Source organism: Chiloscyllium plagiosum, chromosome 2, assembly GCF_004010195.1.
Source record: "Chiloscyllium plagiosum isolate BGI_BamShark_2017 chromosome 2, ASM401019v2, whole genome shotgun sequence".
In the NCBI taxonomy this organism is placed as follows: Eukaryota; Metazoa; Chordata; class Chondrichthyes; order Orectolobiformes; family Hemiscylliidae; genus Chiloscyllium; species Chiloscyllium plagiosum.
In genome coordinates this window covers 62473154-62499878 of record NC_057711.1, presented here as the reverse complement: position 1 = coordinate 62499878, position 26725 = coordinate 62473154, and the positions used below count along the sequence as shown (strand labels likewise).

The window sequence follows — 26725 nt, the reverse complement described above, 5'->3', positions numbered from 1 at the left end:
TACACTCAAGACATGAAAGGGAGATCAACTTGCTAGATAAACATCAAAATTTTATTTTACTTGGTTGGTTGCTGTTATCAGTCTATTTCTTGCTAATCAATCCATATTGTTCCTCCTTCTAAGAAGTTAAATTGCTTTTAATTTGCTCCCATTTAGTCACTGGAATATTTCAATGTAAATAATAGGTAAATACTAATTTCAACAGTCATTTTTGCCCTGAAGTGTGATATAATAAACAATCCCTTCTATCTACCTAAAGAATAAGGAGATAAGACAAAGCTCAATATTTGCTCAAAGCTGGTTTTGCTCAACTGATGTACAGTAGAAATATATTGCCACAAAGTCAAGCGGACAATGGATAATTCCTATATTAATCTATGAATGGACAGAAAAATATATGCCATGAATCTAGCCTAGCTCAAAACTCTCAGCTAACCTTTGAAAATATTCTATTAAAAAAATACTCAGTACTTTATTACATTTTTCACAAAGTTCTCAAAGCTTTTGTGGTAGAATAACCCCATTACATACAGAAATTTGTGTCAGTGATTTTATGAGATTGTTTTTGTTGTATTAGCCATTGGGACTGAATGACCAATCAATTTTCTTTTCATAGTACTGGCTGAGAATGGAATGTTTGCTGCACATCCAGAAGATGGATCTTTGGCATAATTACAGAACCATCACAGGGATACACATCAGGCAAATTTACATGTCCAAATATTTATGTACGGTACTACAGAGGCAAGACAGATTTTTTTTAAAGTATATCACATACCAATAGCAGCGAGACCATGTGTGATCAAACATGAGGAGTTGTCTCAATGCCTCGGTGTGGTATATGAGTTAAACCACAGACCGCACAGGCGTCTGATGCAAAACAAACATTTCAAATAGTGACATGAAAGTAGGCAAAATGAAATTCATGGCCAAAATATTGTTGAATCAAGTAAATAATTACCTTTATAGCCAGGTCACAGTGCTCACTGGCAGTTGTTAGTTGTTCAATGTGTCTGTCCACTTCTGCCACTGAAAGACTGCAACTGCTCTTCTTCCTTCCACAAACTACATTCTCTAGCCCAGTCAATACCCTCTGGAGCTCTGAGTTGAGGTCACTACAGTTATCTAACATCAAAAAAAGCATAAGTGTTCATTTCATGATTACTGCTGATAGCTTAAAACAATAGAATTTCATGTAAACTACGATATATACTCATGTGCAATTCAATCTCATGTATAAGTAGACCCCTTACTTGTGGCCAACAAATCTTGTATTTTCTATATATCTTATAAAAGTCACAGTTACAGATCAACATTTAGGAGTCACTGTGCCTGTCCTTTGCGCTCTGGTCCGGCTTTCCAGTCTGCTGGCCATAACTGCTCTGTTCCAGGTCTTCCAGTCCCCCAGCCATCACGCTCCACTCCAGGTTTTCAGATCACTGTATTCCATGGAGCCTGCTTCTGCTGTTTCAGTTACCCGCGGCTTACCGCAGCCCGAACGTATTACAGGGAACGTTCCAGAACCAGGGGGCTGCCTAGTAGGTAAATTTTCCGTTTAAATGACCATATGGATATTGACTTGTTTGTAATTGTCTTTCTTTCACTAGTACTTAAATACTAACTTATTACTCAAAGATGAAATGCAAATGACAATCAAGACCTGACTACAAACTGATTTCTTCAACATGTATCCTATACTCAACCACTGTAGATATTGAACAATATAGTAGAAAAGTATTATAATTTGTACAAGCTGGGGCCATTTTGCTTTGTTTAACTTTGCTAATAGGAGAAAGTGAGGACAGCAGATGCTGGAGATCAGAGCTGAAAATGTGTTGCTGGAAAAGCACAGGTCAGGCAGCATCCAAGGAGCAGGAGAATCGACGATTCGGGCATGAGCCTGAAGAAGCTCTTAACTTTGCTAATATCCAAGAAAAGCACAGCCAGTCAGAGTAGGATAGTCGATGTTTCAGGCATAAGCCCTTCATCAGGAATGAGGCTTGTGGGCCAAGGGGGTTGAGAGATAAATGGGAGGAGGTAGCAGGGAATGCACTAGGTAGATGAAGGTCGGGGTGAAAATGATAGGTCAGGGAGGAAGGTGGAGCAGATAGATGGGAAGGAACATAGATAGATAGGACCGTTCAAGAGGTGGTGCCAAATTGGATAGGGTTTTGGATAAGGTGGGGGGGGGGGGGGGGGGGGGGGGGGGGGGTGTGGGCAACTGGTGAAATCCACATTAATCATGTGCAGTTGGAGGGTCCCAAGGTGGAAGATGAGGCGTTTTTCCTCCAGGCGTCGGGTGGTTAGGGTTTTGCGATGGAGGCGGCCGAGGACCTGCATGTCCTTGACGGAGTGGGAGGAGCAGTTAAAGTGTTCAGCCACAGGACGATGGGGTTGGTTGGTGTGTGTGTGTCCCAGAGATGTTCTCCGAAACTATCTGCAAGTTGGCATCCTGTCTCCCCAATGTAGAGGAGACTACATCTAATGCAATGGATCTGATGACACAGGTGGAAGTACAGATAAATTTCTGTTGGATGTGAAAGGATCCTTTGGGACCTTGGACGAAGGCGTGGGGGAGGTATGGACACAAGTTTTGCCATTGTCAGTTTGTTTTTAAGAAGGCAACTGAGTTTGATGGCTCTCCTAGTTTCCTTTGAGACCTTGCCTGCAAGCATCTTTACTTTGATTTTGCAATTAGTTTTCTTTTGCCTTGCATCATTATTTTTATCATTTATCTCTTCTGTTTTCCACTCTACCTTGCATCTGTGCTTATGTCTTAATGTTATTCTAGACCATACAGCAAATTGAGAACCTTGAGTACAAATAGAAAATTATGAAAACACTCAAATCAGGCAGTGTTCAAAGAATCGCAACAAGAACATAACACCCCTGGTCCTCACATTCCACTCCATCGACCTCGAGATACATCACATCATCTTCCACCACCTAGAAACAGATCTCACCACCAGAGATATATTTCCCCTCCCAGCTCTGTTTCGGAGAGACCATTCCCTCCTTAACTCCCTTGTCAGGTGCATGCCCCCCACCAACCCATCTTCCCCTGCCATCGCAAAAAGTGCAAAGAAAGAAATGGTTAACATTTTATGTTAATGTCCTTTCATCAGAATAGATAAAGTCTTACCTATGAGGGTTGGAACAATTTTGTTTTTATTGCAGATTTTAAGTATTCACAGTAGAGTCAGAGTCATAGTCAAACAGCATGGGAGCAGGTGCTTTGGTCCAACTAGTCAACGCCAATCAAGTTTACCAAACTAAACTAGTTTAACTTCCAGGCATTTGGCCCATATCCCTCCATATTTTCCTATTCATGTTCCTATCCAAATGTCTTTTAAATGCTGTAACTTTACCTGCATCTACCACTTCCTCTAAAAGTTCATTCCATCTTGGAAGATGAAACCAGACAGGTAATAGTGAGGAACACTGAAATGGCACAGATGCCAAATCAATACTATGCCTCAGTTTTCACAATAGAGGACAATAGCACCGTTCCTATTGGAACAGACAAGTCAAAGGCGATAGAAAGGGTAGAACTGAGAACAATCAACATTGATAGGGAAAAGGTATTCAGTAAACTAGTATGATTGAGGGCAGACAAGTCCCCTGGGCCTGATGGCCTACATCATATGGTATTAAAAGGAAATGGCGGCGAAGAGAGTGGATCCAATGGCTACAATATTCCAAAATTCCCTGGACATGAGAAAGGTTCCAGTGGATTGCAAAAATGCTAATGTAAAGCCCTTATTCAAAAAGGAAGCAAAATATGGAAAAATACAGACCAGTTAGTTGGAAAACTGTTAAATTCAATCATCAAGAAAGCATTATCAGGACATTTGGAAAGTCAATACACTATCCAAAGTCAGCATGGTTTTATGAAGGGCAAATCTCGCTTGACTAATTTGCTAGAGTTCTTCAAAGATGCAACAAGCAAAGTGGATAATGGCGATTTCTAGATGTAATATATCTGGATTTCTGGAAGACATTTCACAAGGTGCCTCACAAAAGATTAATTCACAAGGTTGAATCATGTGCGACTGGGGTAATTAATTAGCTTGGATAGATGACTGGCTGATGGACAGAAAGCAGAGTCAGGATAAATGGTTTTTTTCCTGGATGGCAAGATGTAACTAGTGGGGTGCCAAAGGGTTCAGTTCTTGGACCTCAGCTATTTACAATCTACATTAACAATACAGGGATAGAAGGATCTATAGCCAAATTTGCGGACAACACAAAAACAGGTGGGACGGTAAATTGCAATGAGGAAGAAATGGCTATAGACAAGTTAGGAGAGTGGGCCAAAATGTGGCAGAAGGAGTTTAAAGTGGATAAGTGTGAGGTCATGCATTTTGGTTGAAAAAAAAGGCAACCCATTATCTAAATGGGCAGAGAATTCAAGGTGCTCCAGTGCAGAGGGATCGGAGTGTCCTCATTCACAAGTCACAAAAAACTAGCATGCAGGTACTGCAGATAATGAACAAAGTGAATGGAATGTTGGCTTTTATAGTGAAAGGAACAGATTATAAAGCTAAGGAAGTATTGTTGCAACGATACAAGGATTGGTGAGACCACGCCTGGAGTATTATGCAGAGTTTTGGTCTCCTTATTTGAGGAAAGATGTAGTAGTGACATTGGAGGAAATTCAGAGGAGGTTCACTAGATGGATCCCAGAGATGAGGGGTTTGTCATAGAGAGATTGAACAGTTTAGGCCAATACTCTCTGGAATTTAGAAGAATGAGGGGAGATCAAATTGAGGTAATCAAAATAATAAAAAGGTGTGGAGCAGATGCTTCCTCTTGTGAGGCATTCTAGGACGAGAGAGGTCTTACGATAAGGGGTAGCAAATTTAAAACAGAGTTGAGGAGAAACTACTTCTCCCAAAGGGCTGTGAATCTGTGGAATTCACTAACCTAAATGCACTGGATGTTTGGACAGTGAGTAAATATAAGGAGGAGTTAGACAGATTTTTAATTGGTAATGGATTAATATGGAGAGAAGTCAGGAAAATGGGGGTGAGGAGCATATCAGCCCTGATCGAATGGCACAGCAGACTCAATGGGCCAAATTCTGGTCTATTCTGCTCCTAGAAGGCCTAATTCTGCTCCTATATCTTATGAACATATGAACCATCCTGTGAAAAAAAAAAATGCCCCACAGGTCCCTTTTAAATCTTTATCCTTTCACCTTAAAAATATGCCACTGGGGAAAAAGACCTTTGCTACTCACCTTATATATGCCACTCCTGATTCTATAACCTTTGTAAGGTCACCCTTCAACCTCCTATGTTCTAGTGACAAAAGTCCCAGTCTATCCAACCTCTTCCTACAGCTCCATTCTTCCATTCCCAGCAACATCCTGGTATACCTTTTCTGAACCTTCTCCAATTTAATAATAGTTGAAACTTTATTGCTGGAACAGCACAGCAGGTCAGGCAGCATCCAGGGAACAGGAGATTCGACGTTTCGGGCACAGGCCCTTCTTCAGGAATGAGCAGAGAGTGTTCAGCAGGAGAAGATAAAAGGTAGGGAGGAGGGACTTGGAGGAGGGGCGTTGGAAATGTGATAGGTGGAAAGTGTGCAGTGAGAGAGGGACTCACTGAAATCTTTGTAGAGAGAGGCAGAGAGCTTCTGCGGAGTGGGGGGGGGAGTTGAAATGCTGTGCCACAGGTTGGTTGGGTTGGTTCGTCCGGGTGGCCCAGAGGTGCTCTCTGAATCGCTCCGCAAGTAGGCGGCCTGTCTCCCCAATATAGAGGTGGCCACACCGGCTGCAGCGGATGCAGTAGATGATGTGGGTGGAGGTGCAGGTGAATCTGTGGCGGATATGGAAGTTTCCTTTGGGGCCTTGGAGAGAAGTGAGGGGGGAGGTGTGGGCGCAAGTGTTGCACCTCCTGCGGTTGCAAGGGAAGGTGCCGGGAGTGGAGGTTGGGTCGGTGAGGGGTGTGGATCTGACAAGGGAGTCGCGGAGGGAGTGGTCTCTACGGAAAGCTGATAGGGGAGGGGAGGGAAATATATCCTTGGTGCTGGGGTCTGTTTGGAGGTGGCGGAAGTGACGGCGGATGATGCACTGTAATATCCTTTCTAAATCGGGGTGACTAGAACTGTACACATTACTCCAAAAGTGGCCTCATGAAAATCCTCTACATCTATATAACCTCTATGTGACCTCAACACACTTATACTCAGTGGTTTGAGCAATGAAGGCGAGTGTGCTAACCACCTTCTTAACCCATCTACCTGTGATACAATTTTTAAAGAATTCTGTACCTGAACTCCTAGGTCTCTCTGTTCAACACAACAGGGCCCAACCATTAACTGTGCAAGTCCTACCCATGTTTATTTTACCAAAAGCAATACACTACACATTTATCCAAATCAAACGTACAGTATCTCAGTAATTTGCTTTGGCTTAATTTAAAAATCTACCCATTTTAGAGCTCATTTTTCTTATGCTAAAGCAACGATGGCAAGAGTAGACTGGGTGGACTTCAGGAGAAATGATGTAATGGTGGTCTTAACTACATTTTCACTCATGGTTGAGAGATTTCCAGCAGGGTTTCACTTTCATGAGGAAGCTTTTGCCACCGAAAGGATCCACATTGCTGAGGTAAAGAGGAGTTTTGGAAAAAAAATCAGAGCAAAGGAGGAGCTATGAAAAGACTGAAACACTTGCAAAAATAGATGCAGCGTGGCCATCAAGGAATTTGTCATGATGAGTCATTCAAATTTAATATTGTTTGGACAGGGGGCAATGTGGGTCTGTAATGGGCAAATGCAACTTACTGTAGAACAGATCACAGAGGAAGACAGGAGTGCAACAGAATTATTGAGTCTAAAAGTGACAAGAACAAATTTCAGCAGAGTGGTGGCACTGTTGCTCAGGTGCAAACATAAGTGTTGACGATGGTTAGGATATGAAGTTTTGCTCATCCAATGTGGAATACACTATAATCTGTTGTTATATGTCAGTGTACAATTTATGGAGCAATTCACAACTCTAAAAATAACTTACCGCTCAACCAATCTTTCATTCCTGACTTTATGCCTCATTATCAAAGAATCACATCTGTCACATTAATAGAATAATGCAATTAAACCAATTTGTTGTTTATGCATGCTGGGAATTGTGCATTTTGTACAATTCTTCAGTATGAAAGAAACCAAAATATTAAATCTAGAAGCAGGTAGGGGAATTGATTGCTGTTAAATCTGAAACAGTGTACACAATAAGTGAAATTTAGCAATGTCTAGAATAAATATCATACCTATATCTGCAGAGACCATCATTGACTGGTTCTCGGGCACAGAGGCAGAAGTTTGATCCTGATCTATACTTTGAGCATCATCATTTGCCTCCTGATGGCTGTGGCTAAGTTCTGAACGCAGCTCTGAACATTCATCATCTTCTCTGTAGAAGAAACAGACCTTTTAGTGCTGCATAAATATGGAGGTAGTTGTACTTGAGGCTTTTTAGCTAACTTCTCAGAACTTCAATAACTTCTTACTTCCAAAATCAAAAAAAAACTCATACTTCTGAACAGAAAACATAATAACTCAAAGAGTACATTTTAGTAACCATAAAAGAACAAATTTATGCACTTAACTATATGCATTTTAGAAACTTTACAAATTAATAAATAGGCAAAGCTTTCCAAGGCAAACTTCCAAGGTTTGAAGTTTCAACAAATTCTAGCTCATTGGTTCAATGTTAGAGCTTATGCATTCCATCCGTCCTGCTTGTATAACTGTGCACCAGGTCATCAGAACCCCAAATGCTAACTGCAGAGGAGGGCACATCCCTTCAGTGGTTGGTTGGCTCACTCGACTGAACAATCTTCAGCACAATTAGATCGGTGCCAGCAGCACAGGGTATTATTCCCGTTTCGACTGGGTGGTGGATTCAAGAAAGTCTTCTTGGTCTATCCACAGTGGTTCAGGCCTGACTTCAAAATGAAAACATAGGTTGGAAAACCTCCAAGTCCAGATTATGCATCCTACATTGTGTAAGACAGTAATTTTACTACTATTCACTGGGAAGCCCACCTAAAAACATTACGCGAGTCTGAAAAACACTGTTCATCACTACTGTTTGTTTTTACTCAGCCAGTTCAGTCTCGAGTTTCTATTCTCCTTCTCTTTCCTAAGTCTGTGATACAGCCCTATATAAAATCCTTTTTCATAAAACGACAGCAACATCACTACTCTTATCTATCCTCTGAGCTCAAACTTCCCAAGGAAATTAGTGAAATATATTTTTCCCCAAACAAATCCATACTGGATATCCTTCATTAATCATCATTACCCAAGTGACTACTGATTTTGTCCCAAACAGTTGTTTCAAGAAGTTTCCCCGCTCTAGAGGTTAAATTAACTTTGGTTACTCCTGGGAAGGATTTACGTAAATCCATTACATACATAACTGGATTACAATACTTACCTCAGCACTTGTGGGTTGCCTTTCACATTACGAGCAATATAAACAGTAATGCTGGACATATTTTCAGTGTTCCACTTGCTCATATGCAAATTGGTTCATAATTTCTGCCATTCAGCTGGCTCACATACAATTTAGTTTTAAAGGAATTCTGCTTGCTACCATCCAAATTGTGTTTGATGTTTTTACTGAACAAATCAATCTCAAACATTTATAAATTACACCCACACATTATTGTAATCGGTTATTTAAAGGGATATGGTGAACAGAATTGGACATGTATCACTGATCCTATAAACAATCCTCATGGATTACAGCTGAGGCAGTCACTGTTCCTTCTCCTTTCCCAGTCTGACCAGTGCTTGCTCACTTTGAAGGGTGGTCAGCTACTGTCTGTCATGAGAGTCTAGCTACCATTCCTCTCACTTTCATTCTCCCAAGCACCATCATTCACAATGCTATTTCTTTGCCACCTCAGCTGTTACTGCTTCCCAACACAGCCTTGTACTGCACTGACAGTTTATTCCATATCTGAAGGTGTTTTTGCTGTCAAGTCACACAAGTGTTCTGACTGTTCATTATTGTCACACTTGTTAGATTATGAGTTTATACATCATACTGCAATTTCAAATCTAGCTGGCTACTTTACATGCGCTTCTGCCTTGTTAAATTTCCCCAAATTTTGTATTTTGAGAAGTTCCATTTTGTTCATTTCCTTCTCTCCCATTAGATATCAACATGTTTAAATTCCTCTTTGTGCCTAATCTATCAAACCAAGAAACACCAGTAAATTTCATTTTCTCCTTTTGTGTTGTACTTTACAGGTCATGTGTCTGCATCACCTGTTTCACAACATTCAGTTTTTTCCTTGATTTCATTTTTCTTTCAAGCCTGCTTTTCATTTATTTTTATACAATTCTGCTCATCAGCATTTTATTTTGGAGCATTCCACAACTTATTCAAGCTAAAATGATTAATTCACGCCCTCTTCTTGAGATCAGTTCCTCCCATCATCTTCTTCCTATATTATCTACATTTTACCTACAGCAACAAACACCACAATCCACACATTCTAAGGAATAAAAAAAAATCTAATCCATTCAACTGCATAAGAAATATCACATAAAACTACAACACACCAAGAGGCTTGTATAACTATTTGAAAGCTGAAATGAATGGAAAGTTGCTTGAAGAATAAATTTGGACTTGACAAATTGAAAAAAAAGTTGTCAAGTAGTGCATGAATTTGGAGATTGATGCCATTTTTCTCAGAGTGAGTGTGAAACTCTATCAAAGCTAGAATAGATCTCATGGCTGCTTGAATCCTTAGTTTTATCATAGACAGGCCACAGGGAATTTGGTGCATTAAAAAAATTAATTGTTAATTTAAAAATTTGTGTATTTTAATGCGAGGAGCATAGCCATAGAAAAGATGAAAACCTTACAAGATGAAAAAACTTGAAATAGTGGATGAACGTGCAATAAAGTATTCAAAATAATTAATCTCTCTAAGCACTGTATTTACATGAGCAACAGGTATTCTAATACAGAAATATCAGATAATGTCTGAAGATTAAAAGGCAGAACCGAAACAATGTCCTGCACTAAGAAAGGAGTATTGTAGGAAGCAGGTTGCTCAACCATGGTTAACCAGAGAAATTAAGAATAGCATCAAAATGAAAAAAAAAGCAATGTGGCAAAGATTAATGGTAATCCAGAGAATTGGGAAAGTTTTAAAAACCAAAAGATTAACAAAAAAACAGACAGGGAGAACATAACGTTTAAGGGTAAATTTGCAAATAATATCAAGATGGGCAGCAAGAACTTCCTTAAAAATACAAAAACAAAAAAACTCCCTTATGAATGAAGTTGGAGAAATAATAATGGGGAAATTAGGAAATGGCAGAGAAGTTGAATAAATAATTTGCATCAGTCTTCACAGCAGAAGACAACCATTCCACAGATACTGAACAAGTAAGGGGCAAAACAGGGATAGGAAATAAATACAATAACTATCACTCCAGAAAAAATACTAGGGAAACTAATCAGGCCAAAGACTGATAAATCCCCTAGGCCTGATGCAATACAAACTACTTTACAGTTAGTTCTTCTATAACACGATGGTTGCATTCTTGTGTGACCCCACACTATATAAAAATCGTGCAATAAAAATAGTACTTAGTGTTGACGATGCAATTGCGTTATAGCCAACATGGTTCATGCTTTAGAAACAATGTTCACTTCATCAACTACGTTCTAGCCAATTTGTATTGACGAAATACGTGCTATAGAAGAATGACAAGTATAACAAATCAAGAATGCTTTATCTGCATGTCAGAAAATTGAAATGACAAAAAATTTGAAATTTTTTTGGACTGAAGGGTCTGTTTCCATGCTGTACAATCTCTATGGCTTTATGACTATGGACCTAAACAGATATGCTCACAAGCTGAGTTCGGGCCTTTTGGGGGAAAAACAAATTTGCTTATCCCAAACAGACCTAAAAGTGAAGTTTTTCTTCCTCCGCCCCCCCCCCCAAAAATGTCTTAACAGACCTGTCTGTGGAATTCAAGCCACTTAGAAAGAGACGGAAGACCCGAATGTTATTGGCATATTAATTATGTGACTGAATTATTAAATCCTCTATCAATTCCTGTCACTTCGTAAAGTTTCCAAATACACAATAATAATGAAAGTGATCTTTAGTAATTGGTCATGCTGTAGTCCCAAGTGCCTCCACATACGACTTTTCAACACACAATGTGTTGATCAAAGCTGCTCACAAATAGTGCATCCGAAAACAGAAGCTACTCTTGTTGGAAAAGCAGTTCAACCCATTGTTTACTGCAAAGAAAGCAGCTCCATAGATAGTGGATGCACTTGATAGGAATCATCCAAGAATCCTTAAATTAAAAATGCAAGAGATCGGAAAACTGCCAATGTAACAACTTTGATTAAAAAGGAGAAAAACAGGCAGCTCCAGATCAATTAGCTGAGTGTAGGCCATTGGGAAAATGTTAGTTTATATAAAGGATATAATAGCAGAGTATTTACATGCATAATATAATTGAGGCAGAACCAGAACAGGTACATGAAAGTGAAATCATGCCTGACAATTTTGTTCGAAATCTTTGACGTAATAAGTAGAGATATAATGTGTTTATTTCCAGAAAGAATGTTATTAAGTACCACTCATTCAAATACTTAATAAGATAAGAGCACATGATGCTGGAAGCACCATATTAGCATGGATAAAGGATTGACTAGCCAATAGAAGAATCGGACTAAGAAGATGGGAACCTGTAGCTAGTGGCGTAACACAGGAATCAGTGCTGGAGCCACAATTGTTTAAAGTATATAGAGGCATCGAGTCAGAGACGTACAGCATGAAAACAGACCCTTCGGACCTATTCGTCCATGCTGACCCGATATCCTAAATTAATCTAGTCCCATTTGCCAGCCCTTGGCCTATATACCTCTAAACCTTTCCTGCTCAGATTAGCAACTTGTGAATAAATACACACACATATTTGCAGATGACAGAAATAGGTGAGAAGACAAGTGGTGAAGATGACACCAAGAGTCTGAAGAGGGATATAGGCAGGCTAAGTGAGTGGGTGAAAATTTGGCAAATGGAATATCATGTGGGAAAACAAGATGTTTTGCACTTTTGCAGAAATAATGCAAAAGATGAATATCATTTAAAATGAGAAAGACCGCAGATAAACTGTAGCACAGAACAATTTGGGAGTCCTTATGCATGAATCACAAAAAGCTAAAATTCAAGTTAGCAAGTAATAGAGAAAGTCTACAGAATGTTGGTCTTTATTTTAGAAGGAATGGAGTATAAATATCGTAAAGTTTTGCTAACATTGTCCAAAGTTTTCATTAGACCACGCCGCGAATACTGTGAACAGTCTTGGTCCCCTTATTGGATTAAAAGTATAGTGCTATTAGAAGCAGTCCAGGTTGATTCAGGATATGGAGAGATCATCGTACAAGGAACGTTTGAGTAGTTTGGGGTCTGTAATCAATTAAGTTTAGAAGAAAGACATTTTAGAAAGCTTGACAGGATAGATGCACTGATTGTTGTCTCCCCTTTTGAGTGTTTAGGATCAGAGGCTAATCTCAAAGCAAGGGGTCACCTAGTTGGGATAGAGATAAGGAAGAATTTCTTCTTGGAGTGTAGTCAATCTATTGAATTTGTTATGGCACATGACTCTACAGGTGGGCTGTTAAGTATATTCAATGTTGAGTAACAGGAAGGGAATCAAGGTATGTGGGAATGACTAAGGATTATAGATCACCCAGGATCTCTCTGACTGGCAGAGCAGTCTTGATGGGTGACAGAGAGGTCTGCAGATGCTAGAGATCAGAGTTGAGTGTGTGCTGCTGGAAAAGCAAAGCAGGTCAGGCAGCATCCAAGCAGGAAAATCGACGTTTCGGGCCAGAGCCTTCCAGCAGGAATGCAGCAGACTTGATGGCCTAGTTCTGCACCCATGTCTTACAGACTGTAGTAGCTGGTATTTATTGCATCAGTCTGAAACTAGGAAAGAAACTTGTGAAATACTGACAACTATTTTGAAAGTGTTAAGTATTGGGCATTTGGAGATGCCAATACTTTATGAACAACATAATAGGAAGCAAACAGTAAGACAAAGCCTACAACAAATTAACTTATGTAACGGACCATCAAGAATATTTGATTACCAACAAAATAATAATTATGGATCAATCATGAGGAGAAAATCCTAACCTGCCAAATTTCTTCGATACCTCAAACCAAATGGCACCCCATGACTGTAGGAAACCCCATGATGTGAGGCGCTTCCAATTAAATGCATTAGGGAATTCAATTCAGATAGGTGAATTACTTGGAGAAGACAAACAAGGCAAAGGAATACATGGTACACTGGAGGAACCTGGGAAGCACCAAGGAACAGAGGAATCTCGGTGGGCATGCCCACTAATCCCTCAATGTAACATGACAGCCAAGTAAAGTGGCTCAGAAGGCAGATGGATTCTTGCCTTTATTCGCCAAATGGGGAGGTGATGCTGGAAATGTATAAAATGTTGGTTAGGGAACAGCTAGAGTATTGCGGGCAGTTCAGGAATCAACTTTATAAGAAAGGCGTGATTACACTGGACAGGGTGCAGGGACATTGACTAGGATGCTGCCTAAGCTGGAAAATTTTAGAATATGAAGAGAGATTAGATAAACTGGGGTTGCTTTCCTCAGAACATAAAAGACTAAGGGGGGCTCATGATTGAGATGCATAAAATTATAAAGGGGCATAGACATGGTAGATAAAAATAAATCTTTTCCCTTGGTGGAGAGATTAATGACCCAAGAGCATTTAAGGATTCAAAGTAGGACAGAAGGTTTAGAGGGAATGACAGGAAAAATGTTTTCAACCGGGGCTAATGGGTATCTGCAATTACTGCCTACAAGGGTGGCAGATGGAGAATCCCTCATAACATTTAAGATAGATTTAGATGTACACTTGCAATGTCAAGGTATACAAGGCTATGGGTCAAGTGTTGGAAAATGGGAATGGAATGGTTAGGTGATTGTTTTTGACCAGTGCAAACTCGATGGGCCGAAAGGCTTTTTACTACCCTCTACCTCTGACCTTATACATTCTACATGAAAAATTATTAACCAAATTCAAAAACGTGGGAGATTTATGACAATCCTTCACGATAAGCAAATAGGTTAAGGGCAGAAAATTATTTGTCATTAGCAAAGTTATGTTAGTGTCCAATTGGGAAATCAAGTGGAATAAACACAGAGCTGTGGATGCTGGAAAACTGAAACAAAAACACTGTGCTGGAGAAGCAGAAGCATCTGCACTGAGAAAACAGTTAATATTCTGAGTCAAAATGTGTGGTGCTGGAAAAGCACAGCTGGTCAGGCATCATCCGAGGAGCAGGACAGTCAACATTTCGAGCGTAAGCTCTTCATCAGGAATACTGAGTGTTCAGTGACTTTTCATCAGAACTGAAGACAGCTGGGAAAAGAGTGGATGATGATTTGGGGTTAGTATGTGGTTGGATAGGGGCAGAAGAATCAAGCAGATGGAGTCAGCGGCCAGAAAGAGTGAGGAAAAAGACAGGAACAGGCAAACAAAGAGATGCGGATGATCAGCCGAGACAGTGATAATAGCTTAGTTAAACTCAATGTTGAATCCTGAAGGCTACAAGATACCTGGCTGGAAAATGAGATGTTGTTCCTTCATCTTGTGCTGAGCCTTGCTGGAGCATTGTAGTAGACATGAGACAGAAATGTTGACATGAGAACATGTTGGCATGCTGCCAGAGCAGGCAAGTAGAAGTACAGAGTCATTTTATGGACAAAATGTACATGTTTGGCGAAGAGGTCACCCATTCTACATTTAATCTCCCCAATGTAGAAGAGATATGGTGAACAGCAAATACAATAGACTAGACTGAATAAAGTGCAGGTAAGTTGTTGCTTCACCTGAAATGTATCTGGGCTTTGGATAGTGAGGAAGGAAGAAGGTAAACCACAACCCTCCTCGGTCTGGTTGAGCTTGCCCTCATTCTGAAGAGCTTCTCTTTTAGCTTCTCTCACTTTCTTCAGTAAGATGCGGCTACAGGCACATGCATGGCCCACAGCTATGTCTCTCTCTTTGTGGATGACATGGAACATCCCTTGTTCCACACGTACTTGGATCCCTACTCACAACTCTTTATCTGGTACATCAAAGACATAATGGGTGCTTCTTGCGTCTTTTGTTTGGAATTGGAAAAAAATTATCTACAGCAAACTTTGTTTTAACTGGTACCTTATGATAAATCAGCAAAAATTATATACCTCAACTACTAGATGTTTACTGTACTATTGATCTCCAAGTAGTCAGTTGAGGGTGTAAGTCAGAAAGCTCTCTATCAGTGAGTTTTATTTAAGGCAAAGTTTTGTTATGATTTGTGCTGTAAATAATGTAAAGCAGTGATGTGCACACCCCCTGCATTATGTTTCTATTTTTTAGTGTGTGCTTTTACACAGATTATGTGGACCTTACAATCAACCAGAATATTTGATCAACCGGTACCTAGTCTCATAGGTGCTGGTTAATAAAACATTTGCTGTATTTTGCTTCCAATTTCCATCCTGCTCTCACCTTCACCTGGTCATTTCCAATTCTAGCTATACGCTGGCCACAGATATCCATTATAAATCTACCAACTGCCACAGTTACCTTGACTATATACCCTTATACCCTGCTTCCTGTAAGGACTCCACCCTGTGCTCCCAGTTTCTTCATCTCTGTCACATCTGTTCTGATATTACCACCTTTTGCACGAGGGCCACAGAAATGTCAATCTTTTCCTCAACAGATGATTTCCCCACCTTCGCATTTGCCAGGGCCTTCAGTCATGTCCAATCAATTTCCTGCATTTCTGCCCTCACACTTTGTCGGCTCCCAAAACAATGATAAGGCCCTCACTTTTTACCCATCAATCCCCACATTCAAATGATCATCAGCTGGCATTTCTGCCATCGCAAGCAGAACACTACCATCAGACATCTTTCTCTCCCCTCCCTTGTCAGCATTTTGCAGGGCCATTTCTTTTCAGTTCCATTCTTCCTCTTCTTCCAAAACCTTCCCACACCTCCAGACCATTCCCATGCAATCTCAGAAGGTGTGACACTTGCCCATTTAACTCCACACTATTCTAGATACATGTTCTAGGTGCAACATTGATTTACCTGCACTTCATTCAACCTAGTCTATTGTATTAAATGCTTACAATCCTCTACACTGGGGAGACTAAACACAGACCAGGCAACCAATTTTTGCCAAACACATGTACTTGAGCCAAAAAAAATCACGAGCTTCCAGTTGCCTATACCATGGCAACACACCTACCATGCCAAGATCTCAGTCTCAGGCCTACTACAGTGCTCCAATGCATAACACAAGCTGGACAAAATAACACTTGATTCCTTCTGATTAGGCATCTTATGCAGCCTTCAGGATGCAACATTGAGTTTAACAATTTCAGAACACAAACACTCTCCCTTATTTGTTCCCTTCCCATATACACCTATGTCCTGTCCTGTATGGGCTACTCTTGAGCACAGTCAACCTATTTTCAAACAATTACACTTCTTGTCAGCACATCACCTAGCTATTATTTCTCTCTTGATCAAGAGCAATCTATTTGTTTATCCTATCCCTTTTCACTCTCTCTGGGCTAGATTCCAATACCACCTCCCCAACTATACCTAATCATCAGCATAAATTCCAGTTCAGACAAAGAATCACCAAATTTAAAATGTTAACAGTTTCTTCCCTACAGATGCTGCCAGACTTTCTGTGTCTCCTTAGCACACTGTTTTTATGAGAAAAGAAAGAAGCATCGATTGAGATGCTCCAGAGCTTGGGTGGAGCATCATGGGTTCTAATCTTTGGAAATGACTTTCAGGCCACAATGTTATCAAGGAGAATCCAGGAGAAAACAAACTGGGGATTTGAATGCCCTGCTAATTTGTAATTGCACTTTAATAATCTGTTGCAAACACCTGGCTGTTGGCTGACCAAATTGACTGCCCGATTGGTGGGCAGGAACCCAAGTTGGCTTTGCAATTGCAGTGGGAATGCAGGTATGGTCAGAACAGAAAACTTCAGCCCACAATCAAGCCTGTCTTTTGCAAAAGGATCAACCCACCCTGTGGCCCCTGACCAATATGGGTTGAAATAAGTTTGCTGCAGAAATTGCATACATTCATACATACAAATGGCTTAAAATTAGGAAGTGCAACTGAGGTGGAAGAACCAGCACAGAAATTACAGTGAGGAGGGTAAAAGTTAAGTAGACAGAAAAATGTTGACTAAATTTAGTACAAATGTAAAGCACAACACAAAGATGGGCGGCACGGTGGCACAATGGTTAGCACTGCTGCCTCACAGCACCAGAGACCCGGGTTCAATTCCTGCCTCAGGCGACTGACTGTGTGGAGTTTGCACGTTCTCCCAGTGTCTGCGTGGGTTTCCTCCGGGTGCTCCGGTTTCCTCCCACAGCACACAAAGATGTGCAGGTTAGGTGAATTGACCATGCTAAATTGCCCCTAGTGTTAGGTAAGGGGTAAATGTAGGGGTATGGGTGGGTTGCGCTTCGGCGGGGCGGTGTGGACTTGTTGGGCCGAAGGGTCTGTTTCCACACTGTAAGTAATCTAATCTGAAAAAAAAGATGTAAATGTATTCTTCACGAATAATCATAAAAGAAACTGGAGCGTGTGGGATCATGCAAAATGTCCAACCAATGAGAAGTCCTAAAGTTTATTTTTATATTTTTGAGTCCTGGTTGGAGTATGCTGCAAGGAAGTTTCTGTGCATGAATCTTCAGTTAAAATTTCCACTGAGATCAATAATTTTAAAAATAAGATTCCAATTTTTCGTTACTGACCGGAAGAATAGTAGTAAGATTTCACATTATAAAGCAATTACCATAACAATTGGCTAAAAAAACACTACCAACTTAAGACTGAAGGTGGAATTTTCCCAGTCTTGAAATGACATTGGTAAAGGAAAGGAAGTTGGCAAAATATGGTGAAAATGAAGAGATTTGTAATGTTGAGAAAATAAAATTTTCCCATAAAGGTTTCAACAGCTCACTAGTAAGCAGCAAGAGCTCTTTTTGATTACTTCAGAGCCAGTCAGACCTCAGAGCTCACCGTCTGGTTTTATTGGACTTTTAATACTTACGCTTATTTCAATGCTCAAGCGTCACTGTTTTGCCTTGCATTTTTGCATAGTTAGAAGACAGTGCAGCCTGTTTTGCTTGCCAAATGAATAATGAAGGAAGTGGACATATGTCGCACCATGCTAACTCATGGTCAAACCTACAGCATGTGCTGGCAACTTACAAAGCAAATATATAATATTAGGCTTCAACGAAATAGCCATATCTGAAAATCTAAGGAGTGTAGTCCTTAGCCAGGTAAAGAGGGACTATGGAGAATCATCAAGGGCTTCATCCAATGTCAGTCCATGGTTTGGCCATAATCTGTCCTACAAGTCTAGAGCATCCAGCCCAGGGATTACAAATACGTCAATCGAGGAGCTGCACAGAAATTGATCAAGAAAGGTTAGGAGAGGTGACCCAAGTGAGTGAATAGAAAGGGCAAAACGCAGGTAGGGCTAGTAATTTTGCATTTGGGTAATTCTGTTGACAGAACCATCAAGGGAAGATACTGCATGCAATTGTGAAAATTGTAGATCATGAGCTTTGATGGGAGATGGGTGGAGTAGTAGAGCTAGAATGAGTGCGAAGTAGCAGAAAACAATTACCTTTGTGGGATGCAGAAGGTCTTTAGCCTTCTTACAACATCATTGCATGTTTTTCTGGACCATGAACACCACACTGATATAGATGGCTACTTCAAACCAGGCAGGCAGCATCTGGTCGCCCCTGGCAGTCCAAGGAAAGAGGATTGCCCTCTTTCGCATCATGCCATCCCCCAGGACCTCCGGGTCCCTTTTTGCAGAGCACCAACTTGCCTCTCACATTCATGTAATTTGGAATTGCAAAGCATCACACCAAGAATGGCAGTTCTTCACATGCAGTGTTTGAAATGTGGAGCAACTGGGGTTTAAGCATGGTTGCCACAGCATGAATGCCTGTCCCCAGTAAGCACTGCTGAGTGCAAATACTGTATGAGAACAGCGCTGCATAATTAACATGAAGTATAGTGCAGAATTAGTCATAGAGACGGACAGCACAGAAACAGACCCTTCGGTCCAACTCGTCAATGCCAACGAGATACTTTCAATTTCTAGTCCCATTTGCCAGCATTTGGCCTATAACCATCTGAACACTTCCTATTCATATGCCCATCCAGATACCTTTTAAAATGTTCTAATTATACCAGTCTCCTCCACTTCCTCTGGCAACTTATTCCATACACGTATCATCCTCTACATGGAAAAGTTGCCATTTAGGTCCCTTTCATTGCATAAGGAAAGTTGCCAAGGCTATGGACAAAATCCTTCCTCTCAAAAATTACATTTAGTAAAAATATGGGAAAATTGTTATGGACCAGGCCAGACCCCCTCAAAACATTTCAAGGTAACCCAGACCCTAACTTTTCCAGTTGTGTTAAGTGAATATTCCAGGAGTGTTGCAGCTGGCCCAACCACTCAGTTTTAAACAAAACAGAATTTAGTTACACACGAACAAAAGAAAACTGAATTTAGAATAACATAACTATTTGAAATCCCAACCATCAGGAAAACGCAACTTAATGATGCAGTTCTAAATACTTGCAACATACCCATAAAAACCCACTTGGCAAAAAAAAAGGTAAATCAAAGACATGTTCTTGCAGGAGAGATGTAGAGAGAGGGGTGGCATGGAACTGCTTCTTTGGGTCCCCAGCAGCTTCTCTGGGTTCCCAGCTAAAACTTGACTAGCAGCTGCAAGACAAAACAGCTTGCTAACACCAAACCCTGAATAGAGAGAACTGGTCACTCCCGTTTCATTGTACAAGTGTTTTAAAAGAAAGACTTAAAAGCTTTCACAAGTAGATATTTCCAGTCATAACAAAACCTTCGCCTTTATGACCCCCCTTTTGAAAAAAACACCAAGGGCAACATAACCTTGTTAAAGGAGAGCATTGTCACAAAATTCAGAGAGACTTTTCCCCTTTAATACTCATCGCCCACACAATACTTCATGGAACTATCCGCAGGTTTTGCCAACTTCCCACAGGTTACTCTACCAGCTTTTTGCCAAATTCTAACTTTGAGCAAGTCTGCAGATGTCTTCCTCAGTTTTTGGAGACTTAAATCCACCACCAGTAAAGCCTGCTAGATAATTCTTTTCTCCAGCCATGTCAAGTCAAATCTTCCAGGATCTTTTGGTAGCTACAAGATGCATCTCTCATTTACAGACCGCCTTCCTGAATCCAGCTACGATAACTCTCAAAGTCAAACAGTTTTCGGTTTCTGCTGACTACACAGAAATTACTTACTGACTGTGATATTCACTGAGTTGCAGCATCTCTATAATTTGATCTCAAACTTGGATTCCTCTTCCCCATGGAAACAAGAATCTAAGTTTGGTGTAAGGTTAGTTAGCTATCATTTATCCCAACTCCCTTTTGTCTTTGAAGAAAATGCTTAGTTTGAAGCACATCTGCATATAATCCAGTACCTTCATTTTACTCTGACTTTGGGAGACTCAATCAATTCATTGAAAATTTAGACCCTGCTGCCATTGTTTTCAAGCATAATTAATTACCTTGTTTCTTTCTTCCAATAAAATAATAACAGTCCTTGATCTTTAACAATCAAAATATCTTGGTTTCTAAGGAAGGGACACTCAACCTGAATCATGAACTCTGATTTCTGTCCACCGATGTTGTCAGACTTGCTAAGCCTTTCCAGCACAAACAACAGACCAAATAGCTTCTTCCAGTGCTTTAACCTTTCTTCAATTTTTGTCAAATAGTATTACCATGATTAACACAAGAGTTCTTGAAATCAGACAGAACTGAGGATTTTATCCTGCACAACTTGAATACTTTACAGGGCCTCGATTTCCTGCGGGCAATGATATTTGCGAGCACGATTTAATGAGCGACCACATGAACATTTGGCAGTGGAATCAATGATATCCAGACTTTACCCAAGGTACTGGTCTACCAGTAAGTCAAAAAACCTTGCCTACCTGTATAAGAACACAGAATTCATAAACTCAACATACAGCCGTATATACTGCTCCGTGGTTTCCTCCGGGTGCTCCGGTTTCCCCTCTCAGTCCAAAAATGTGGACGTTAGGTGAATTGGCCATGCTAAATTGCCCGTAATGTTAGGTGAAGGGGTAAATGTAGAGAAATGGGTCTGGGTGGGTTGCTCTTCAGAGGGTCGGTGTGGACTTGTTGGGCTGAAGGGCCTGTTTCCACACTGTAAGTAATTTAAGCTAAGAGGAATGGGGTTAAAAAAAAAGTTAACATCTCAGAATCCAGGTACCAGAAATAACAAAACTTTACTTTCAAAGCATCAAATACCCAGAATGTTAATAATCCATTAGCAATCTCAGCAGAAGCAAACAATAAACTCAGCCTCAATAAAAGATGAAATTTGACAACATGTATTTTACACTGTATTCAAAATGCGCACCTCACCTTATTGTTGTTCCCTGAAGCCTGTCAATTTTCTTATTTAATTCTGCAATTATACTGTGAAGCTCAGTGATACGTTCTTCATAGCGCAGAGTTGCCCTTTCCTGAGTTTCTTCATGCTCCCTCATTAGATGAGACTGTTCACACTGAAAAGAAAATTAACATAGTAGAGAGAACTTGGAATAAAATGATCATTTTCTCATCTAAAAGCAGAAGATGCTAGCAACACTCACTAGGAAAGGAAGCATCTATGAAGAAAGAATTACAATTAATAGTGCAAGTCTAATCTTGCATCAGAATTGAGAAAAGATTAGAAATGCAAGTGAAAGATGGTAGTTGGAAAGGTAAGTCTACGAAAGGAGAACAAGTGAGATTAAACAAAGGGTGCCATGATACAAAATTAAAGACAGTGGTAACAGGACAAGAAATAAAAGTCTAGAAGACATGTGAATGGCAAGCGAGCTGCTGTCAAAATGCAGAGTATAGGAAATGAGAGACAAATGTGAGAAAGATTAACTTGAGAAAGCAAAAAAAAATCAAAATCAGGAGGTATGCTTAGGAGAGAGATAATGATATAAACTTTTTGATTTCAGAAGGCTGTAAAGTGCATGGATGAAAGATGCGGAGCAGTTTCTTAAACTTGCGTTTAGTTTCTTTGGAATACAGTTGGTCAAGGACAGAAAGGAAGTGGAGAATTAAAACACATGGAACTGTAAGGCTCAGGATTATGCTTGTAGACTGAATAACTGCTTTCCAAAAAGTAACTCAGTGTGCACTGAGTCACCCCAATGAAGAAGAGACCACATCATAAACAGTGAATACAGTATATTAAACTGCTGTGTCACTTGGAAGGAATGTTTGGGATCTGAGGCAGTGAAAAGGGACGAGGCAAAATGGCTGACCTTGCATTTTCTGCACTTATATGGAGAGATGCAGAGGGAAGAAGGGAGTGTTGAGAGAATTCAAAATTTGCAGATGGCACAAAACTTGAAGAATTGTAAATTGTCAGGAGGAGTATATGGGTAAAGAGTATATAGTCTACAGGGTGTCTTAGGCAGGCACTCTCACATTTATGAAGCATCTGGATGGGTGCTTAAAATGTCAGGGCATAGGCATCATCTGAAAAATTATGATAGATATGGATAAATTGAAAGAAAGGAAGCATTTGATGAAGCTCTGGGAATCAAAAGACTTGTACTGAATATTAGTCTATAATTTGTCCTCAGAAATGGCGACAGAAGAATCATAAGAAGGGAAGTCAGAGATGGACTATGTAAAGTGGAGAGTTAAATGGAAACTGAAAAGCAACGAAGAAATTGTCGTTGAGGGCAGCATCACAACTGTACTAATCAATTTATTGAACAAAAAGGTACATGAGGGAACCTGAGTAACACTGCAACAAAGAACATACCACATAAATTGATCAAAAGAGTAATCATATGCAGGGCCTGTGTGATTTTCCAAAGGAGCTGGGTGGAATTGAAGAAGTTGTTGTTCAATGTGAAAAACAAGTTCAAATCAGGCAGAAATGGCATTGGTGGATGGAGTTTGGTTGGGCCTCAGTTCACAATTGGTTGCGGGAAAATTACAGAAATTTGATCTGATCTATTAATTATAGAATTGCTTAGCTTTATTATTATTAATGCTGTGCTCCCAATGTTAAACATGCATGCAGTCCTGTGTTCTATTGTACCTTAATGAGGTTGGTATCTAACCTGTGAGCTGTGTCGGCATTGATCCCGACACGTTTCTTTAAAATGCCTAATGAAAACAAGGTTGCTCTGCAGGATTGATGGTCATGGTAATGAAAGATATGCTGGGCCATAAGTTTGCAAGTTTTGGTTTAATATAATTTTTCTTCTGCCCACAATACCTCAAAAATCCAATTTTGAGATGCTAGATATTTTCTGAATCAATTCCATTTAACAATGTCATCCAATAAAATCATGCCTTCTGCATGAGGGACTGTTTTTCTTTTTTTGTAAGGGAGGGTCCATCTCGAGGAGATTGGATGCCTACCAGAAATCTGTACTCAAATGTCACAAAACATGGAGAAACACAGCAGCAAACTTGGTTGAATAGAAATCCCATCTCTTTAAAAACCTGGAACGAGAGCGTACCTCCCTCAGCTTATATGTGAAACCTAACACTCTGTCATATGTCCCATGTTATTTTGGTGGAAGCTGCTTGTGCTGTAATTAAAAACTCAAACTGTTATCATGGGTATGGATGCTACTGCCTGAAGGACATCACAGCATTCCATCAATTGCTCTTGAACACATAGCACAAATTTGTTTTTCTCTCAGGGTAACAATTTCCTCTTCCACCAGTCATTCCCAGTGCACTTGCTGTCAACTGTAGCTAGCCAAACTTAACACCAACAGCCCATTGCACTTGCAGTTTCCTCACTGAGCTTCAGTTGCTTGCTATTACCAATGCTGAACTCACTGGACAGGAGAGGAATGATACCAAGCAAATGCACAAGTGTGGTTAGTTTATATTTTTATGCATGTCATCACTGAAGTTATAAATTTAGATAGGAAAGCACACTTTCTGGCAGTTATTTTTGCATTGTCAGAAAGATGATCTGGATCTGATGGCAAATATGGTACCACTGCAGTTTCCTGCCCTGGCCTCCTATTTCTTGTTCCTCTACATGTCCTTGCTGCTCAGAAGAGACACTCAAACAAGAAATATATTTTCTATGAGCTTTCAGATTTACTGATTCTAAAATCGCCCGCTATTAACACAGACAGCATTCACTCCTTCTATTGCTAATATACAGTGATAATGGTATGTACCATAAGCAAGATACCTTGACAATTTGCTGCAATGTTTCTTTGACAGCATTTTGCAAACCAACAACTTCTACTACCTATAAAAGGTCACGGACAGCTAATGTATGGAAACACCTGCAAGTTCCCCACCAAGCTGAACACCAGACCAACTTGAAACCATGTGGTCATTTTTCCTTTTGTAACACCATCAATACTGTGCCTGCATAAGAGTCACTGATGCAGTATAATAAAGCACCGCACCACTATTTCTGCAAGGACAATTCGCAATGGGCAAAAATTCTGGCCGTACCAGTGAAACTGGTTTCAAGAATGAACAAGAATAAATGTCCAGGAATCAAAGGCACCCTGAACCACGGGGAAGCCTGCAGACCCTTGTATTTATGCCATCTTTTTCTCTCTGGCAAGGCAGACTGTAATCAAAATACCTGTCTATACGTGGAGAAATATATGCTGCATTGTAATGCAAACTAAGATGTTGCTCATGTCTCCAGTCTAGAAGGAAACAGTACTTCACAAATTTAGAGTTGCTGCCCTTATCATCCATTGAAATGCCATTTCTGACTGCAGTTGTTGGAAGGTTTTAATCAGAAGATGTTTCAGCATTGACCATTGCAGAAGTTGAAGTAAACTGCTCCCTTCAAGACCCTTAACGGAAATGACTTGCGGAGAATCCTTCTTTTCTTCCTTTTTCTCCCTCCTTCACCCTTGGAATAGATCTTCTCTTTATGCTCCCAATGAAGTTAATTCAACAGGAATAACCTACCAGGCCATCTCTGGAAGTAACTTATTTCAGTACTGGTTTCCAACAGATGTTTTTAAACTGAACTTCAGGATTAACCAATCTCGAACTTTCAGTGAGGGCAAGTGTAGAAAAGTTTCAAAAACATCAATAATTTTAACCAGCAAAAGAAAATCAACACAGTTAAAAATCCTTTTTGAGATAATGCAAGTGGGGAAAGTTATTCATCCATTAAACATTGCATTGATCCATTTAAGCTCTAGACAGGGCAAGAGGTTGAAATGTGGCAGTTAATGATGATTCATTAAAGTCATAAACTGCCCAATAGTCATACTGCAGGCAATCGTTGGATGCACACAAACTTCTTTAACCAACAGAACATCTGACATAACTGCTATTAAAAGGGCATTTTAGAGCCATTTTTCAACACAGATATTGTCATGCTTTAAAAACTGTACTTCAGTACCCAATTCTTCCAGCTTCATATTACATTTTACTAATATTATACAGATTTGCATGTTCAAAACCATTTATGAAGATTAAATCATACTCTGTTTAAACCAGATTATCTAGACAGAATTTTCTGAAATTAAAACTGACCGCATGTAATTTCATAATGATGATATAAATTTCAGCAGAGATGGCATAATCTATACCTTGCAAAACCATTTCATGAATCAAATTTTAAATTAATCATTGCAGAAAAGCTAAATATCTTGCCATTATATGCATGGTTATCCCCATAATCAGTTTTAACAAACTCAGTTGCTCTAAATAATAACCAATGTTACAGCATATAATTTTTTGTCCTTCATTTACCTGAGATTTTGCCAACTTCTTTTCTAACAAGTCCCTCTCCCGTTCTGTATGCTGCAGTCTTTTATTGAGATCCACTATGTCTGTTTTTAATGATGCTAGGGCTGCTAAATGTAGCTGGTGAAGAAAGCAAAGTAGAATTAATTAAGGATTCAAATTATGAGAGATGATTCTGCTCAAAGTGATATGTTTTTTGTAGCTGTAAATTAAGAGCTAGTTCACTAGTACAGATTCTTCCACTGCATATCATCCGATAGCTTTTCTCTCTTTGTGTAATGTCCTTGTGGACCAAACGTTTCTGATCACTTTGGGGGAAGGAGAGAAGGCAGGCCTAAGAACTACCTAGTTGGAATGGGATCCAACCCATAGTACTGGAACTACTGCACTACACTCTAACCATCTGGTCAAATAACTAGCTCCTTGAATATTGTTGTGGTGCTTAAAACATTGGTTCAATAAATTGTATTTTGACTACAGGGAGACAGGTATTTGGCTTCAGGGTTAATACCAAATCGGAGCCAGGCAATATCACGGATGACTATTATGCTTATCGACAAAAGATAGTGAATATTTATTATATTGGTAGGTCTTGTCCAGAATACCTCAAATATTTTAATTGGGTAAAACTAGATAAAGCGAAACAAATAAAAAAAGGTTTTGCTTAAAGTTCAAAATATGCATTTGGTCTCTAAACAAATTACCAAAAGATAAAATTACTTTAGCACCTGATAACTGGAGAGAGCAGTGGAGGCTAGGTCACTAAGTACATGCAA

At 39.9% G+C, this 26725-nt stretch overlaps 1 protein-coding gene across 3 annotated transcripts in view; it reads right to left on the bottom strand.

The window, feature by feature from the left end:
* The window catches only part of mcc (MCC regulator of WNT signaling pathway), a 193863-nt gene that overhangs the window by 81488 nt on the left and 85650 nt on the right, over nucleotides 1–26725 (bottom strand). For 2 of the 3 annotated variants that reach the window (XM_043710801.1, XM_043710820.1), the window contains 4 exons: nucleotides 25956–26069; nucleotides 21603–21745; nucleotides 7278–7420; nucleotides 962–1125 (listed from right to left, as the gene is read on the bottom strand). In XM_043710801.1, coding sequence (XP_043566736.1) covers nucleotides 962–1125; nucleotides 7278–7420; nucleotides 21603–21745; nucleotides 25956–26069 — 564 coding nt within the window. The remainder of the gene's footprint in view (nucleotides 1–961; nucleotides 1126–7277; nucleotides 7421–21602; nucleotides 21746–25955; nucleotides 26070–26725) is intronic. The other variant, XM_043710810.1, reaches the window with a different exon arrangement.